This window comes from Terrapene carolina, unplaced genomic scaffold (genome assembly GCF_002925995.2).
Source record: "Terrapene carolina triunguis isolate 2854851 unplaced genomic scaffold, T_m_triunguis-2.0 Scaffold85, whole genome shotgun sequence".
NCBI lineage: Eukaryota > Metazoa > Chordata > Testudines > Emydidae > Terrapene > Terrapene triunguis.
This window is the reverse complement of record NW_020664436.1, coordinates 22,636,307-22,656,491: the sequence shown is the minus strand read 5'-3', so window position 1 is coordinate 22,656,491 and position 20,185 is coordinate 22,636,307. Positions and strand designations below refer to the sequence as shown.

Sequence of the window (20,185 nt, the reverse complement as noted above, 5' to 3'; positions counted from 1 at the left end):
TTTCACAGATAACCATTTCAACTAATGCTATAAAAAAAACTAAATGTTTTTATATCTCATATATAATGAAGATCTGTCTGCAGAGACTCAGTAGATATCTTTCCAGTTTGCCAAACCTGCTATTATTTCATGTATGTTTTAAGATTCAAGAAGTAATAAATGAAGACAGTGCAGATTACTAGAATGGGACTACAAAAACCTGGGTTCTATTCCCAGCTTTGCTACTCGCCTGTTGGGTAACCGTGGGCTAGTCATTTCCCCTCTGTACCTCAGTTTCCCCATCTGTAAAATGGGGATAATGATACCACTCTCCTTTGTAAAGTGCTTTGCGACCTACTGAGGAAAAGCACTATGCAAGAGCTAGGTAGTAGTATTAAAATAAAAAACACTAAACAATTTGTGTTACAATATGCAGTGATGGGATAAGAAACTAACATTCATTAACCTTATTTTCAGCACAACGTTGAGCCAATTTATAACTATCCAATTAGTGATAATTTTACAACAGTAACATGATAATTAGAGAACATTTTTTCTAAATTTCAGAAGGAAAATATTTGTATAAGGAAAATGACAATATCTGAAGAACTTAACAATGAGGTAAATACAATGCAAGTGACAATAATATGAACTTACAAATATTAACCCACTGAAAAGTAATATTTGTAATATTTACAAATATTAACCTGTACTGGAAGAAAGACTCCATCACACAGGGTAGGTATTAATCTCAGCCCTGTGCAGCACTAAGCATCCTCAACAGTCTTGAAAGTTTAGGGTAGCTCAGCACCTTGCAGCATCAGGCCTTTATTTTACACATCAGTTTAATCCTGGCCACTTCATAGCTTGTACTTCAGCTCTACTAATCTCCAAAAAATAGGTCTAGTGATTGTTTTCCAGTAGAAGCCTCAATCCAATATAAAAAAGGCTTATGCCACTAACCCAGAGGCGTAGCGAGCGCCCTCTGTACCCTCCGACCGGAGGGGGCCCCGCAAGGAAGGGGGCCCCTAAAAGTGGCAAAATAAATACCGCATTCCAGTTTCTACATTGTAAGGGGCCCCGCCCGGACATATGTTCGGAGGGGGCCACCGTTCGGAGGGGGCCACGTTCTTTGTTGCTACGGCCCTGCACTAACCTCATTTAATTTAAGGGGTAAGGTCAAAGTCAAACTGGAACGAGAGCAGTGATACCTCAATGTTTTATACCCTGCAGCCTGTATCAGTCCATTAGTACACATTTGTAATAGCTATAAGTTAAATAATTTAAGATGTTGAGCTCATAGAATGCCTGAGCTCCACCTGTCTTGATTGAGATTGCACCAGCTCTGGTAGTTCGTGTTAACTGATCTAACTGCCTTCATTTTCTTCCAGCTCATCCATGCAAAATAAGCAGTATATTCCATGCTTTATTTAGAGGATTTTCACTGTTTAGGTAGCAATCACATTCAAGTGTATTCTTTATTTTTATTTATTTATTTATTTATTAATTAAATTAAGGTATTTTTATTGAGGGGTGTACTGTGACCACTAGGCCACAGGGCTGGGAACCAAAATTAAAGTTTTAATCCTGGCTTTAAAACTAAAACCCTATGTAGCCTTGGACAAGCCAATTTAATTAACTGCATCAGATTAGTCACCCATAAAAGCAGGATGATAATATGGATCTATTCCACATGGTGTTCTGAGGAATAATGTTTGTAAAGCTCTTTGAAGTTGGAAAGTGCAATATCAGTTTAAATATAGGAAAATTTGAGTTCTTTCCCAAAGAATGATAGACATGAATAAATTTGGTAGATCAATTTAAAAATGTGACTTACCTCTAGTCTTTGAACAACTTCTCTGATGTCATCAGAACAATTATCAATTGCAGACAGAAGAATGCATTCTCCTCTTTCATAAAAGATTTTGATACTCATTAATCCTGATGTCCATCCAATAACATCTCTGCAGGAGCAGTTAAACACAACATTTTTGGACTCCTTTTCAATCAACATGATAAATTCATTGGAAATTCCAAGGAGACATTCAATGTCTGCAGACTGGCCAAAGTCCCGTGCTATCACATTCCACATAATTGCTCCAACACTAAATAAATGAGCATCCTTTCTTGGTTTCACTTTCTCCTTTTTCTTTGCACCTAGAGTAATAAAACTGAACTTCACTGAAGTATCCACTGTAGCTGTAGTAACAAAATTTTCTGCCAGATCTTTCAAGTATTCTTGTCGCGTCCTGGTGGCCATGGCTCGGAATTTTTCTGACTTGTGTGCTGCATTTTCAGCATTAATAACTTTGGCTAAAAGGAAGTCCCTAAAGACTGCTGATTTTGGGAAAGTTACTCCTTTGGGGATTGGTGGACCAAACGGGGGTACATCTTTTGATCTTGAAACTCCAACGCTAGAAATAAAAAAGGAATAAAATGGATAACTGCACCAGCAGAACCTCATTACAGGACTATGACCTATATAACCCATTGACACAGGTGAGTTTCAATGTACAAATTGAGACAGATGAAATTTTAGAAATTAGGAAGCTGTGTATCTGAAACATACAGGAAACCTATTACCGTATATTTGCACACATCTACAGATCAAATAAAATGGGTATAAACAAAATTGACTGGACAGTCTTATAAAACAAAGACATTTACTATTTTAATTATATGAATTAATAAAAGTCCAAAGTCCAGGATTTACCAAGCTGCAGCATTTCAAGAAGGACTGTTTATAAAGTGTCTGTTTCTTCTTCTTTTCAATGGGATAAATACAAAATGCTTCCTACGGGTGTACTGTTATTTAGACAGATCCCTAATTTAAAGGAGCTTTAAAGTTGAATTTTCTTAAGGCAAATATATCTTATTTACTTTTCCACTCAGTTGCTCCATCTCTGACAAACTGAACCAACTCCCCCCCAACTCCTGTTACACCCATATCATCCCATTGACTTTGATAAGGTAGTACAGATACAATTGAGGGCAGAATTTGATATATAGGGTATATCTGGCACATTTGTCCAAATCCTCCCATACTTGAGTAAAAAAGTTATAGGAAGAAAAAAGTCTGAAGAAAGCCAACTGCCAAATGGCACAGTTCCTGTTGCATGCTCCCCTCTAATGGAGAAGGTCTGAGACCACATGTAATAGGGAAGGGAGAAGGATTCATCCTAGCTGAGGGAAACAGATTCCATAGCCTCAGTATACATAGGTATCTGCCCGCTCCCTACAAGAGCTGGTAGTGGGGCCAAATAGTACCACCTTTATCCTTGCTGAGTAGTATCTTATTCTAAAATAGTCTCCTTAAATAGAAATAACATATGGAATGAAGTCCTATTCAGTGAGGGTAAATATGGCACAATCTGGCCTATGGAGAGCAGCTGCTGCCCCAGCATGGGGTCTTAATTTGCAGAATCCTGATTATGCTGGTTGTGGCAGAATAGCCTCTGCAGGTTTGAGAGCAAGGGGAAGTATTCCATGGAGTTGCTGCTTCATGTCAGATCTCTATTAGCCAACCCTTGAACAAAACTGAATGATTTTCAAAAGACTATAGATTTCCAGGAGATCCACTGTCATTTTATTTGAAGTTGACAGAACGAACAACAAATGTAATGCAACTCATAACTGGATTAAAATAAATACACACAAAATGTCCATTAAAATCTATCAGACAGCTGTACAATTTATGACTGTATTCCTGGCAAAGGCTTTAAAAAAGAAACTCGTATTTCACGTGAAATTCATAAATACATGCGGGAGTGGTAGAAGATACTGTCTCTGAGTAACCAAAACCCAGAAGCCAACCTCTCATACAAAAGGCCTTTGGGTAATGGGCAGCTGGCACAACAGACAGAGCATCTACCAGACAGAGGTTTGAAGAATTTCTTCTTAAACTTGGCTTATATCTTTTACCTTTTCTCTGCACCTCCCTTTAAAAAAAAAATCAATACAACATGCAGTACGGATATTACCCAGTTCCAGGTTACTTGCAGAGCAACATACTCTCAGACTTCTGTTTTATTCCCAACTTCGGCAACCCCTGCCCTAGCTGTGGAACTAGAAGAAGCAGATTACCCTAGAAACTATACACATTACCTCTTCTATCACAGTAAGAATACATATGTGCGGGACTTAGACCAATATTGGCATTAATTTCTTAGTACTAAAGAAATCAGTTTTAAAACAAAACTAAGAGAAACCAGGTTGTCATTAGCCGATAAGAATCTCAACTTTGAAAATACATAGAATATAAAACTAAAGATATTTGGCAGCAGTACACCATTAGCATTTCAAAAAGGTTCATTTAGTAGGTCATGATCATTAGTGGTTTAAGTTCAGAGAGCTCTTTATTTCAGAGAAATGCCTTAAAACTAAAGAATATCCAGTCTGACTGATTTCAGTCCTTAGCCAGCTCATGAAGCTGACAGAAAGAGAGAAAAGAACCAGTGCCAGGCACATGTCTATGATGGGAGTACTCAGAGTTTTTTTTGTTTTTGTTTTTTGGTGGGACGGGGATTCCCTAGTCCAAGTGATGGAATTTTAAGACACTTGAAACCCTCATTTTAGAATGTTGACAGTGAGATTTGGGGAGATATTTTGAAACAAAAAGGGTTTTCATTAATATATAAATCACAGGCAAAACTGGCATTTATCTGAAAGGATCTCAAAGTACTCTGAAAACTATGTAAAGGGACCACTTAAACAAACCATGATTGAAATACAGTCAAATTTGTGATCACATCCTATAGATATTCAGCTAAATATATTGCCAGTGATTTATATTTGTATTAATAATCTTCTAAAATGACTTAGCTCTACCCTAAAAAGAAAGTTAATAAAAAACTAAAATTATTTCCATTGCTATAGCTTCAAGTCTTATTTTTAAAACCCGACTGCCCTTTATATGCCCACAAATAAGCGAAACAAATATCTACACCTTCAATTGTGCCTACAAAACTGTACCTACAATTTCATATGGACACAAACAAAGCTCTCTAAACTTAAACCACTAATGATCATGACCTACTAAATGAACCTTTCTGAAATGCTAATGGTGTACTGCTGTCAAATATATTAAGTTTTATATTCTATACGTCTTTAAAAATGAAACCCTAAAACAGAAGAGAAATGTAGCAGAAATTTAGAAAACATATACACAACTTCTTTGGGAAATACAAGATTGCTAGAAAAAGATGCTTTATTGGAATCAAAATAGCAAACATAAAAAATAATAAGTATCTACTCACCTATAGCACACATTTTCAGTGCAAGGATTATGCACTTTGACTATGACAAACACATGTTGAAAATGAGATCGAATATTTTTTGGAGTAAAAGGAAGTGCTCCAGGTTCTTGGAAGACAATGGTAACAATATCATTTCCTATGTGCCTTTTCCTTAGAAGCTACATACAAGAAATATGATTTTAAAAACAGTTAATTAAGAAATGATGTGTTTTCTTCACACTGGCAAAAACAATTGACAGCTTAATTTTAAAAATGGAAGAGTCACTTCAGAAAGTGGAGACATTCTTATAAGGCAGTATTATCTACATGGAGCTGCATGAAACCGGGATGAATGGGAAAGAGGTCTGGGGAAAAAACTGGGCTAAGCTCATAAGTTTACCAGCCTCTCTTTCTAATGAGATTCCTCTTTTTCTACGCCAGCCAATTTTCATCTCCCCTATATTAGTGTATTTGTATAGTAATATGAAAAGTGCATAACGTCATCTGACATTTATCACTGTCTAACATTTGTCTGTTCTCTCTCCTTTTCTACAGTAAAAGGCCTGTTTTCATATCTGAAACACAATATTGTTTATCTTTTCTCAGGAAACCTTTCCTTTCCCAAATTGTATTTAAACTTAATATTAGATTATGACACTAAACATTTTAAAAAAAATAGTTTCCTATTAAACTCTCAGCACAAATTCTAGCTATCTTCAATTTAGCAATGCGGCAGTGGAGACAACTACGAATGTACCAGAGATTCAAATTTACTGATAAAAACCTTATTATCGTAAGTAATTCTTTGTTGTCAGTTTATTTATGATAGGGATATATTTTAGGATTCATTTTATAGGTAATATAATCTTTTTTGTTACAGGTAGAAAATCTAATAGCCATGTAATTGGAAAAATAAGTGTCTAGTGAGGGAGAAGGCCTCTTCTCAAAAATGATTTATTTAGCATTTTGTGGATACAAAATGAAATTATGGATATTATTGTATGATTTGTACATCTCTAACTTAATTTTTTTAAAGAGAACTTTCTTTTTAAAGAGCTGCTGATGCTATTATGTAGATAGTGCTAGAACAGCACATGCTGTAGGGTACAGATGTATTGTCAGCCAAAACTCTGCAGAGCTTGCATTGTGGACTAGTGACTCAGATTCTTAAGGCTGCACTAACACGAAAGAGCCAAAATACAACTGAAAACTGTACAAAAATAAATTTAATCGACATCTACATGATATAGGGCAATGATACGATTATTTATCAAGTGTTTAGAATGAAATTATCATTTTGCTGTTTGGAATAATTGCTTTTCTTGGTTAGTTATGTGACAAGCCAATATTGCAACTAACACATAAAATAGGCAAAGTTATCTTATTGTTTATGTATAAATGCCTGTTTATGACTTTCATTGTGCCTCTCAATACTGAGGGCCAGAACCATACAACCTGAAAGCCAACAAGAATGACTAGAAATGCAATTCTGAAGCACTAACAAAAATACGCTACTTCAAATGCACTAAAAACATGTAAAGAAAAAAAGATTAACCAATGAGCACTTAGAAATATTTGCCAAATACTAATTTTTGTTCTAATAAATATAATTTCTTACTTATTAAATAGTGAAGCCACAATAAATGGCTGTTTAGGCAACTCTAAGATGTACATTTACTGCAGACAGATTATGTTTGAAATGCATAATAAAGTATTTGATGGTGTGTTAGATTGAATGTCAGAAATAACGTAATTTGTTTTACTGGTGAACAGTGCACTTAGATTGGCACAGTAAAGCACAAGTTCACGGTTAGAGGTTATCACTGCCTTACAGGTTGAAACCTACACAGCAGCTGAATTTGTGTCAGACCTCCCAATTAACAGATATAGCAAGGATACCAACTCATTAGTGTACACATTATTACTGATCTGTAGTTGGTTCTAACCAATTATTCTTCCTTGTTAAGTTAGAGTTCATGCCTATTGCTATACCTGTCCACGGGGGATTTAAATTGAAGTTGAGGAACCAAAACTCATGTAAGACTGAATTTAGTACATCGTCAAGGTAACTATTTTGTCTCCAAGCATATTCTTTTTCTTTTTAAATGTGATAAAATGTCTTTTGGGAGGTGCTGCTTAAACTGCCAATAATCATAGGACACATAGGCAAGAATAGGACACACATCTGCTAAGAGACAAGCCTAAGAAGTTTTTGAAACCTAGAACCACTGTATTAGCAACAGGGTCCTTTACAGTGAAACGGGGTTCTTGAGTTCTATCAATGAACTGATTGACATTTTTAGGTGCTTAAACCTTTAGAAAGCTTAACAATATTAACATGAATTTAAAAGGTAGTCAACATTCTTAATACCTTACCAAGTTTGTTGATATCTGAGTGACTTCCTTGAAATTTTTAAATAAAACCAATATAACTCTATCATTATAAATGGCTACCATGCACAAGTGATCAGTGAAGTTCAACACAAGGTGAGTGAAGGCAAAATACAGTGATGTGTCTGTGTACAGGGAATCAGAATGCAAAGAACTTGAAAGGGGAAGAGAAGGAAATTGGGGGTGAACTGGAACATGGAAGGAAGAACTCTAGCAGGATCAGAGAACAGGAGAAGTAGTAATTATTGAATGGAGAAAAAGGAGAGGAAAACACTTCCCTGGAAAGCATAAATCAGGATAGTGGGCTGAAAATGTAAGAGGAATTGAAGGAAATCAGACTAAGTCAAAATGTTTGTCCCATGCCCTTTTCCATTTTGTCCCCTTTAACCTATTCTCTTTCCAACTTTCAGCTCCTAGGCACTTTAGAGTCCTCAGTTTCCTCTTCCTCTCCCATTTCCAGGTCTGCTCAGGTTATTCTATCTGCCTTTCTAACATATTATGAAGATTCTCATGCCAAATGCTGGAGCACACTGGGGATTCTCAATAGGGTACACAGGCCACGCAGGGTTACTTACAGGAAGAAGACACCAGACACTCTCTGAGATCACTAGTATCAGGCTAAATTGTTATGGTAAAATGTGAAAATGAACTTAATACAACATGATGGGCAGTCAACAGGAAACCAGTGAAGAAGTTTTATATAAGAACTTGAGACACACAAAAGGGAGTCCAGTAAGGAGAATATGTTAGAAAAGCAGAAGCTGTTAGATTAAAAAGCAGTTACAGAAAGATATTAGTTACTGTATTGAATATGATATCTTAACCATGATACTTAACTCTAATTTTCTGATGTGTACATAAATCTGGAGGGAAAATATGGGCTATCATGTTAAAATGTAGCACACCTACTGGCTATGTAGAGCCATACATAACCTACCCATTTCTGTGGAATTTCAACCACCTATTCCAACTGAGAACCAAGGAGTTCTTGTGATATTTTTCACTCTATCATTCTTCATTCAATTCAATGGCGAAAAGTGAAGAGATATCAAGTAAAGAAACCTTCAAACTTATTTTAGTATATTTCTAAAATAAGCAAAGGGGCTTCAAAAAAGCTTGAATTTTAGTATGTGTTACTGTTCAATACAATAAAAACAAATGCCAAATGACATTTCAATCAGACCTGGTTAAACTGAGTTAGTTACATCCATGCGTCTGGTTCTCTCAAAAAGTTTAGCAGTAACTAATCTTATGTATCAATAGAATGACTTGTTAATCTGATTTCTAGTTTTCATTAATGCAGATACAAATGAATGTTATGAATTGATTTGGATTAATCAGGTCTGACTATGTACAGAAGCAGACTCAAAATGTGAGAAGGAGAAACTTGCAAGGGAATGAACTGGAAAGGAACTTTGTAAGGGGAAAGTTTAAAGGAGAAAGCCTTGAACTATGATTTGAAGGAGAGGCTAATAATAGGAGAAGGAACTGGGGCCACACCAGGGCTGGTCGTCCTCTCTGTCCTAGGGAAGGAGCAGCTGAATTGCGGATCCCCAGCTTATGTTGCAGCCAAAGTGAAAATTACCTTGCTCTTTGGATCTCCTGCTGGCTCTAAAACTAGAGGGATGTCCTGATCAGTGACCAAGCAGGGCGTAGTTAAGTCCTGGAAGAAGCAACAGACAATTCTGGTGTGGCCTATTTTTGGCTCACCAATATTTGGAATGTAACAAAAGCTCAGAGCTTGCTCATAAGAGGTCTTGTTTCTAAATGTTGAAGAAGAATGACTTGACATCTTGGCAAGTGACCATAGAAAGTGGGATACAATATTGAGAGGGCAGAGTAATTTCAGTGCCAGTATACACCCCTTATGCTGGTGCAACAAGCTATTGATTTGGGGTCCTCAGTTACCTTTAGTATCTATAAAGGAAAGCTGCTGTGCTCTCTAGACTCCCCCCAACTTGGGTATGTGGATACAGTGAGCCAAGACCTGCTGAGAAAGCAGTGTTTATATACCACAGGGCTAATAAGCCTCTCTGTCCTGGGGACATGAGCAACTGCACCTGTGGTCTTGAGCCTTCCAGGCTTACTTTTCTAAACCGATTTCTTCCTAACTTGTGAGAGATATCACTGTAGATACATTGCGCATTTCAATACGTATTTCGGTAACTAAATAGCAATAGTGATAAATTAAACAGTTGTTTATTAATGATCCCTTTTACACATTAAGGCTGGCTAAACACTTGGTATTTTAGTGTGCTATCACACCTGAGGAAGGTGTCCATGCTGTGCAAACATTGCTGGATTCCAGCATCTAAAAAAATAATGTGGTGGGTCTTCAGGTATGCATACTGCTTGAACTTGTGGAACTGCCACATTATTTTGACTTCAAGAAAGCCATGGATCACAATACAATACTGCTACTAAACACTGATACTGTCAGAAGTACAAAGACTGATGGGTGCTTGCTAAAACTGTGCAAGGGAGTGTTCATTGCTGGGGAAAATAATAGAATTAACACTGGAATATTTTGGAATAGATCAACAACAGGTATCTATCTAGAAAGGAAGAGACAGAAGGGAGTGTCAGGGAAAAGGAAGAAGAGAAGGCAAAAGAAGAAGTGATAGGACAGCAGTAGGGGTGGCTGAACAATGCAGCAGTGGAGCTGACAAACAGCAAACAATCATGAAAATTAGTGGATCAAGGTAAAAGGGTTCCCTATGCTCACAACTGAGGGCAGCTCAAGACAGACAATGACCAAAATAATAATAATAATAAAATAAACTTCAAGTAAGGCCATATTTACTGTCAGCACCTGTGATCAGCAATGAAAATATTCATTTTAAAATCAAGCTCATTCAGCATATTATATCTTACTGCACTGTAAACATTCCTATTTACATAAGTCTTTAAGCCATTCACATAAAGATCAATATTCAGAAATATTCTACTATTCCAACATATTTTGCATCTGTGTTTAACTAAGGAGAAAGAGGTCTTTGCAGATAAATATACAAAATTAGCTGATAACTTGAACCTTGGCAATATATCTTTGAAACACTATCTTTCATACAAATTCATCACTTTGATCTCCAGTTTGTTTTAAATGTATACAGTATCTCAAGAAAACTTAATGTGATTTTTAAATTAAGCATAAAGCCATGTATATTTGCAAATATGGTAAAATTTAATATAAAAGAGTTTAATCTGACAGTGAATGAAGTAAAACTGGTCTCTGGGCAAAGTGACTCTTATGCAACGTATTCACTAAATGACTACATCACAATAAGAGATGGGCCAAAATTGTCAAGAGATGTGTGGGTGTTTCCAAACACTGGAGATAGTAGTCAAAACAACAGATGATCTGTTAGCACTGAATTATGAGATCACTCAACTTTTTTGCCATCTGAATGCAGTGTAGATTTTGAGATTGGCTGATTTTATGACCTAAGATTGTTTTTACCATGGTAGTAGCACTGAGGAGTCCTTGTGGCACCTTAAAGACTAACAAATTTATTTGGACATAAGCTTGTATGGGCTAGAACCCACTTCATCTTCATCAAATTTGATGAAGTGGGTTATAGCCCAAATAAATTTGTTAGTCTCTAGGTGCCACAAGGACTCCTCGTTGTTTTTGCTGACACACACTAACATGGCTACCCCTCTGAAACCTACTATGATGGTAGGAAATGTTTTTCCATTTTATGAAGACTTTCCACCTATTTTCAAGTTTCCAGATCAGACCTAAAGTAGAGGTGGGCAAAGAGTGGAAGAAATAGATATGAATAGGGTGACCAGACAGCAAATGTGAAAAATCGGGACAGGTATGGGGGGTAATAGGAGCCTATATAAGAAAAAGACCCCAAAATTGGGACTGTCCCTATAAAATCGGGACACCTGGTCACCCTAGATATGAGGGACTATAACTTTGGAAAACTATTCTAACAATTTGTCACCTTTGCCAAGTTTAACATCAGCATAGACGACTGACTAGTGAAATTTAACAAATAAAATGTGTCCCATTTCAGTTTTCACAGTTAATTCTGCGACAAGAATTTGTACTTTGTAACTTTTGTCTATTGGTTGATGCCTTGACACATCCCTCTTCCCTCCCACAAGAGCTGATGGCAGGGCAAAATGTGAAAGATGCAGATACTATTAAAATATTTTATATATATAATATATATATATATATATATATAAAATAACAGTCTGTGATCTGAGAAATAATCAGGAACCACAAAGTTTTCCAGTAATTTTTCCTACATTCCTCCAAAAGAAAAGGGAACAAAATCTTTCTAGCAGAACAGCCCCATATCATCACTGGAAAAATGATTATATCTTGCCCTGCAACTGAGAGGATATTGCAATTAAATACTTTTTGTTTTACTTCTATAGAGCTAGAAGTATGCAGAATATGTAAGAGAAGTTATATCTTCAACAGTAATCTGATCTGTGAATAGCTCTACTCTTTATTATTCTTAAGTGTCATTGTTTTGATATACTATACCAAATGGGCTTTTCAACTTATTCACAAAAAATATTTATTCTTAACGATTTCAGTATCTAATACAGGCAAAGACAGACATAACCTTATTCAAGATTCCATACACTTTGGATGCTGTGTCGTTTTTTAGCCATCCTTAATGCTCTAAGAGTTTCTGAGCTGTAATATGAACAATGAGCATTTTTCAGACATAAAATAAGTTTGTTGCACAGCTTTCTGTGTCTACAAGCAGATGCCTTATAGGATTTGGTGAGGCATTTGTTATTAAAATAGTAGAGTAAGAGAAGGTTTGAAGACTGAAATGAAAAATAAAGATTACTCAGGATCATTTAAAAAACTTTTTACATTATTACATATTTTAACCACATGATGGATTTTAGTCCAGTTTAAGTTTTAGAAAAATGTTTCAATCTCCACAGATGTCAATACTGTTTAATACTGACATGCAATGGAAGAGTCAGGATAAGTTCCTGAATCATGCAGATAAATTAAAATAACATCTCTGAGTATTTAATGCTTTAATAAGATTTGTGTAAACACGATTCCAAATGATGTTCACAATTTGCATAAACTATTAATGTTGTACAGCAGAAATATAATTTCAAGAAAAAACAAAACCTTTATTTAGCCCCTAAATTTAACTCCACCTATTACTACAAAAATGTGAATTAAGAAAACGTACCTGTTGCCTATTACTGGGCATGTATGGCAGCATAGTTGATACATGAAACATTAATTCATAATCTTTATAGGTGGTATACAGGGAATGAGTTCCTGTTGAATCAGCTGAAAATAAATTTCATTATAAAAAGAGGGTCAGTAAAACAGAACATTCACACTGCTTTTAAGACACCACTTGTTGCATATTATGGCTAAAATTTCCTATTTAGATTCCTAATTGTAGGCTAAATGGATTTCAATGGAGCTATGACAGTTTACACCACCTGAAGTTCTGCTCCCTAATTCCATATTAAGGCATAGATAGGGCCTGCGGGTCTTGCCAGAAGCTGTCCACACTGAGCTCCTTGCAAGTTTGGGGTGTGTGTGACCTAATTTTGAAGACAGTAGCCATTGCGGGTTTTCACTGTCTTTTGAAAAATCAAGCCACATATTTAGTTATCTAAATATGAAATTAGCTAACTTCCAGCAACAGGTTCAAAATGTATTCCTATTTTTTTAAAAACATAGCCAAACACATTTAATTTTTCAACACACAAACCATGGCGCACACAGTACTTTCTCCTAAACAACAACAACAATCATAGATTGTACTTACAAATACTTCACAATTTTAAATTTATAGACTAGAAACTCCTTAATCGGCACTTGGCTACTCCATACATTAATCTATAGAAAATATTGACATCATTTTTCTATCTATCATACTTAACAGATACTGCAATTGAGACCTAAAAAAACCCAAACCCTACATTCTATTTCAAAGTACATTATGAAAATTCACAATTATAGCTAAGTTACAGATGTAAAATGAATCAAAGTACAGTTTGTGATGGAAGATTATGGCTTTTGATTTGCAAAATTTTGTAATACATCTCGTGTCTCAGAATCATTACTGTAGTAGCAAATTAACCAATTTTATCTCTCTTTTATAACTTTACCTTACAACGAGAGAGACAAGGTGGCTGAGGTAATATCTTTTATTGGACCAACCGCTGTTGGTGAGAGACAAGCTTTTCAGATCCACAAAGCTCTTCTTCAGGTTTGGGAAAAATAATCAGAGCATCACAGTTAAATATAAGATGGAACAGATTCTTAAGCATAAGAATTTAACACGTCACAAGAAACCATTCAAAATGAACTGGGCAATTAACATTTCTGCAGTCATAGGATAAAGGACAGTTAGTTCGTTATAGAATGTTATGAGACTTAAAACCAATCTCTCTCTTGAGTGTATGATTTTTGGGGTCTAGCAGAGTTATGGATTTAAGCTCCCAGGCTTGTCTTTTGAAGGTGTGGTGCAGGTTATCTTTGAGGGATGAGGACTGAGAGGTCAGATATGGAGTGCTTGTTTTATGAAAAGCATTGCCCATAGGTGACCGTGTTACTGTCTTATTTTTCTGTGTGAGTTCATTTGAGAGTAGTGATTGCCTGATTTCACCCACATAGTTGCTGTTGATGCATTTGGTGCACTGGATAAGGTACTCCACGTGTTGTGACAGGCATTTGTAGGACCCAGGTATCTTGAAAGGTGTATGGTGGAAGGTGTTGATCATCGTAGCTATGGAGATATGTCTGCACATTTTGCATCTGCTCTGCAGGGTCTGGTGCCACTTTGAGTTGGTGTGTCCGGATGGCAGGAAGCTTGTTTCTGATGATGAGCTTGGAGAGGATGGGGGGCTGTTTGAAGGCCAAAAGAGGGGTTTGGGGAAAGATTTCTTCCAGGATGTGGTCCCTATCAAGTATGGTTTGTAATTGTTTGATGATACCCCATGTGGGTTCCAGTGTGGCATGGGAGGTGTGAAATAGGAGTGTGCAGTCAGTATTTTTTGTTTGTTTTTTTCTTGTATTGAAGCAGGTTCTTTCCAGGAATTAGGGTGACCTGTTCCATAATGCAATCTTCTTCTCTGGTGGAGTGTACTTGTTCAGTGAAGACGGTTTAAACTGTTTTAAGGTACATATCCCAGACTTTCTTCTTGGAGCATATTCCATGGTATCTGAATGCCTGGCTAGTAGGTCACAGATTTCTTGGGGAATCTGGGGTGGTTGCTGGATCTGTGAAGCTAAACATGGTGATCCATGGGTGTGACAGTCTACACCATTATGTTCACCTCTTTTACAAGACTATGATACATTTTGTACCAAGTATGCATTGTGAGGTATCATTTGAAAACTCAATGTGCTCATCATTGTCCTAGTAAAATATGTGTATCAACGTTGTATGTAAAGTTATAAGTTTCTATTGTATAACATTGCTGTATCATGTTCCAGAATTAGAAAGGCAGGCCCAAACCCGTTCTTCAGAGACAAAGACGCACTGACACTGTTACAAGAGAATTGGACTTGACATAACTCACAGCCATCTTGTGCACTTAGTCACCATATGCTGGAAATGAGGACATCACGTAGCAAGGAAGAATCTGGCCTTGGCTTAGGCAGACAGAACAAAAACAATAGCTGCAGTGTTACTGCAAGGATAGATACAGTGAAATGACAGATTCATGAAAATGGAAGGGAGTGTAGATAGCTGACCTTGGTCTGGGCACCTGTGTCTTTACATTTCTTGATGAAGTTACTTTGCTGATAAGTAGAATAATGAATTATTATTTGATGTTTCTAGGGAAATTGTTAGCCTATTAGGGGCCATTATGAATTACGTGCTTTGAAGAATCCTATAAAGAGTTTAGTGAGAGTGTACTTTGGAGAAGTTTTGATTTTTTTTTATGAGCAAGCAGACACAGACATCAATCTCCCCAGCAACTAGGAGGAAGGCTGGCTACTGGAGAACTGCTGCTGCCACTTGACACCACCTCAGACTTTGGGTAACTATATCTATTTGGGGTACTCTAGACTATTGCTATTTTAGATGCGTGCTTTGTATTCAATAAAAACTAGGATTTCTCCCTGGAAGCATTTGTGTGTTCCAATTATTTATCAGATGAAGATGCTGTGATGATGAAAGAGATGATTTATTTCCTGACACTGCCTGGAAAACAGAGACTAGTTACCATAGTTCAAATAATCATGGGTAACAGCACTCCCAGACAGATATAAACAAAGTCAAGTGAGCGATTACTTAGTTAAGTGACCATTGTCTGGCAGGGGGAAGGCGTGAACAAGAAATTTACATTTCATCACAAGGGCAGGTCAAACCTCATGTCCAAGAGAAACTGTTTGTCACCACGACTCAGCAAGGATGTTTCTAGCACAAGAAATTGAATTATAAAGAGGGGAGAAAAAACACTTGACCTCACTCTCCTCCTCCATCTCTGCTCATGACATCAACGACCTCAAAGAACTTAAGTTGGGCACAGGAATGGGGTGGAGGAAGTCCTGGCTGGGAGACTTTTCAGCCAGTACAAACTGCTGTAAGCTTATGGAGAGAGAAATCTTGTTCCTTTTAAGTTCACTTAGCTTGTTAAGTTAGACATTTAGCTTGCAATTTAACTTTTATTTCTTTTGTAACCAATCCTGACCTTTATGCCTCTTTACTTGTAGTCACTTAAAATCTTTCTTTTCTTTCTATAGTTAATAACCTTGTTTCACTGTTTTATATAACCAGCGTGTTTGGATTAAAGTGTGTGGGGAAAATCCATTTGGGATAACAAAGCTCGTGTATATCATTTTCCATTGATGAAATGATGGACTTTATATGAGCTTGCATTGTTAAGCAAGGTGCTGGGCAATGCAAAACACATTTCTGTGGGGGAAGTCTAGGACTAGAGAATCGGCTGGTGTTCTTCTGCAGTGCAATTCATGAGTGGTTAGTTAGTAGGACTCAATACTGTGCAGCTGGAAGCAAGTTACAGGCTGGAAGCTGTGTGTTAACTGGCCAGGAGTTGCTGTACAGCAATAAAGCAGTGTAAAAGGTATCCCAGGTTGGAGAACAGAGGAGAGACAGCAGTCCAGATTGTACCCTGGGGTATGTCACGATGGGTTTCTTGCATATAGTGGTCTGTAGGATTCCATTGTGGAAGCTGATCATGGTGTTCAGGAAACTGATGCTGGTATAAGAGTGTTCTAGAAAGAGATGGATGATGGTTGACATTGTGGTGGAAATCTGCGGGAGTTTAGAACATCTGTCCATAAGATGAAAATAGCTTGCCTCGGGTATATCAGTTTTGCATTGCATTTTTCCAGAAATTCTTCCTCAAAGTGGACCAGGAAGACGTTGGCATATTGGGGAGCCATCCTAATACTCACAGCTGTTCCCATGGTTTGGACAGTGTTTGTTGTTGAATATAAAGCTATTATGGATACAGATTAAATGGAGGAGTTTGGCGATATGTTTGGAATGCATATCCGAGTGTCCACAGTCTTGTAGATATTTGAGGTAGGCAGTGATTCCATCATGGTGAGGGATGTTGGTGCATTGGGAGGGGATATCCACAGTAGCAAGGATGGTGTTCTGAGGGAGTTTGTTGATGTTGCAGAGTTTCTGGAGTAAGTCAGTTTTGTCCTGGAGGAAATTTGCCCTTTGTTTGGTGAGTGGTTTGAGGATGGTTTTTCAGAGTTCTGATACTCCTTCAGTAAGAGTCCCATGGCCAAATATGACGGGTCTGCCTGGGTTCCCTTGTTTGTGTAACTTGGGAAGCATATAGAGGTCCTTGCAGTGGGTCTGTGGGGGATGAGGAAGTAGAGTTGCTCTTGGAGTTGTTTAGGGAAGGATTTGATATCCTTAAATTTCTCTGTGAATTGTGGTGTAGAGTCTTCATTCAGTTCTTTATAGTAGATCATGTGAGAGAGATATCGGTTGGCTTCATTGACGTAGCCATCACAGTAGAGGACTACAATGGCACCCAATTTCTGTGCTGGTTTGACAACTATTTGATGGTTGGATTTCAGGGATTGTAGAGCTGTCCTCTCAGCAGTGGAGAGATTGTGGTGGATGCGTTATTTGTTAAGGATTTCACAGTCAATTTTTTTCCTGAGGCAATCAATGTAATGATCAAGTGTGCGGTTTTGTCCACTGGTGGGTGACCAGTCAGATGATTCTTTTTGCTTATGACTGTCAGTAGGGATATGGTAGTTGTGGGTGGTGATAGAATTCTTTGAGGCGGAGTCAGCAAAAGAATTCTTCTACTTCTTCACATTAGTATGACGTCAGGTTGAGTGGTGGGGTAAAATTTCAGTCCCTTGGAGAGTACAGATAGTTCAGGTCCAGTTAGGAGCTTACAGCGTCTCTTTGTATTATAATTATTCAAACAGATGACCTGGTATCTTCATAAAATTATAGATGATGGGACAAGGAAAGACCTTAAGGATGTCTAGTCCAACCCTCCACATGAAACAGAAGTTTCCTTTACACTAGCTCCTCAAATGATCTTTCACTACCTCTTAAGCCTTGCTAGTGGCAATGCATGAACTGCCTTCAAGATCCAGCTATTCCCTATGTGCTTCTGTAGTTGAGAGTCTCCTTACACACCTAAAAGAAAAACTAAGTTTAAAGCTATTAATAAAATAGCAACGAGGGCAACGAAAATGATTAGGGGGCTGGGGCACGTGACTTACGAGGAGAGGCTGAGGGAACTGGATTATTTAGTCTGCAGAAGAGAAGAATGGGGGGGGGGGGGAATTTGATAGCAGCCTTCAACTACCTGAAGGGGGGTTCCAAAGAGGATGGAGCTCGGCTGTTCTCAGTGGTGGCAGATGACAGAAAAAGAAGCAATGGTCTCAAGTTGCAGTGGGGGTGACCTAGGTTGGATATTAGGAAAAACTATTTCACTAGGAGGGTGGTGAAGCACTGGAATGGGTTACCTAGGGAGGTGGTGGAATCTCCTTCCTTAGAGGTTTTTAAGGCCCGGCTTGACAAAGCCCTGGCTGGGATGAGTTAGTTGCGGTTGGTTCTGCTTTGAGCAGGGGGGTGGACTAGATGACCTCCTGAGGTCTCTTCCAACCTTAATCTTCTATGATTCTAGTGTTTCTGTATAAAATATTCTCACTGTTTTAAGTCTATCCCTATTCAGGGAAGCACCTACACATGCTTAACATTAAACAGGTGCTTAAGTGTTTTCTTGTAGAGGGATAATTTAGTGAATCCTTTCCTGCCATTAATCCTTTCCTATCTTTCATGCTCACTCATTTCTTTGTCGGTAATTATATTGTCTCCCCACACTTACTCACTCTCCTTTTCTCCAAATTATACTCTAGGTCCTGTCTAGAACCTACATTTCAAAACTAATTTCACCTATTTTAGGCCCGGATTCAGCAAAGTACTTAAGCATATTTTAGATGCTTTGTTGAAATGGGGCTTTGAACTGTTGACAACCTGTATGACAAGTTTCAAACTCATAGTTAAAACAGCCATGTTAGTATCTCCTGAAAAAGATTTAAAATGGAAAACAAAATTAACTCTTATTTAATTTAATTTTTCAAAATTTTGTTTTTAATAACTTTGTGTTTTAAGCATAATTCAATGGCCTGTGTCTGTGGCCCCAATCCTGAAAATACTTACGCACATGTTTAACTTTAAACACCTGTGTATCACCACTGGTTTCGATACCATATTTACATTCTTAAAACTAAGTTCATATGTAAATTTTTCAGGACTGAGGCTATATATACACAGTACAATTCCCACTGAAGCTTTTTAATTAAATAAGCACAAAATTTCAGCCTAAGTTATTTTCCTCTTTATTTCAGCATCTTCCCTGGAAATACAATCTCATTTAAACCTTTGGATACTGTTTTATAATACACCTCTACCCCGATATAACGCTGTCCTCGGGAGCCAAAAAATCTTACCACGTTATAGGTGAAACCGCATTATATCGAACTCGCTTTGATCCGCCGGAGTGCGCAGCTCCGCCGCCCCGGAGCACTGCTTTACCGCGTTATATCCGAATTCGTGTTATATCGGGTTGCGTTATATCAGGGTGAGGTATATCAGCTTCTCCCTTTCTGTTATTTATTACAGAGAGGCAGCTCCCTTACCTGTAATTTGAGTTGTTTTAAGGTAGCATCCCTATGTAGTTTAATACTTTTGGTTTAGTACCTTGGAAATGAGCTAGTAAGTCTATGTTGTAAATTTAAGATCCCCTTATTTGGGACAAGTTGAAATAATTTGGCTCAGAAGATGTTATAATGGGCACTTGGTAGTGCCCATTGTAATTAAGATTACAGAATGGTTGCTACTAGAAACACGTTTTCATAATTTTTGCTTATAATTTTCCAAAACGTTTCTTTTTAGTACCTCATTTCTGCCGGACTATGAATTTTGTTTCAGAAAGTTTGAGTAAAATCCCTTCAGCCATTCTGAGTCAGAGTGTGTGCAACGGGGTGTAGCAACCCCGCACTGGGCTGCTGGGGGCAGACAAATCATTGTGAGCCCAGGCGACCATGCCCCCTTGCCCCTGCTGTGCATGATCCAGGTGGAGAAGCCAAATAAAAGGAGGCAGCC

The 20,185-nt window shown here is 37.5% G+C and overlaps 1 protein-coding gene across 7 annotated transcripts in view; it reads right to left on the bottom strand.

Moving 5' to 3' along the window:
- The window catches only part of SIPA1L2 (signal induced proliferation associated 1 like 2), a 186,327-nt gene that overhangs the window by 84,671 nt on the left and 81,471 nt on the right, over positions 1 to 20,185 (bottom strand). For all 7 annotated transcript variants that reach the window (XM_029911018.1, XM_029911022.1, XM_029911020.1 and 4 more), the window contains 3 exons: positions 12,791 to 12,894; positions 5,235 to 5,392; positions 1,817 to 2,393 (listed from right to left, as the gene is read on the bottom strand). In XM_029911018.1, the coding sequence (XP_029766878.1) occupies positions 1,817 to 2,393; positions 5,235 to 5,392; positions 12,791 to 12,894 (839 nt within the window). The remainder of the gene's footprint in view (positions 1 to 1,816; positions 2,394 to 5,234; positions 5,393 to 12,790; positions 12,895 to 20,185) is intronic.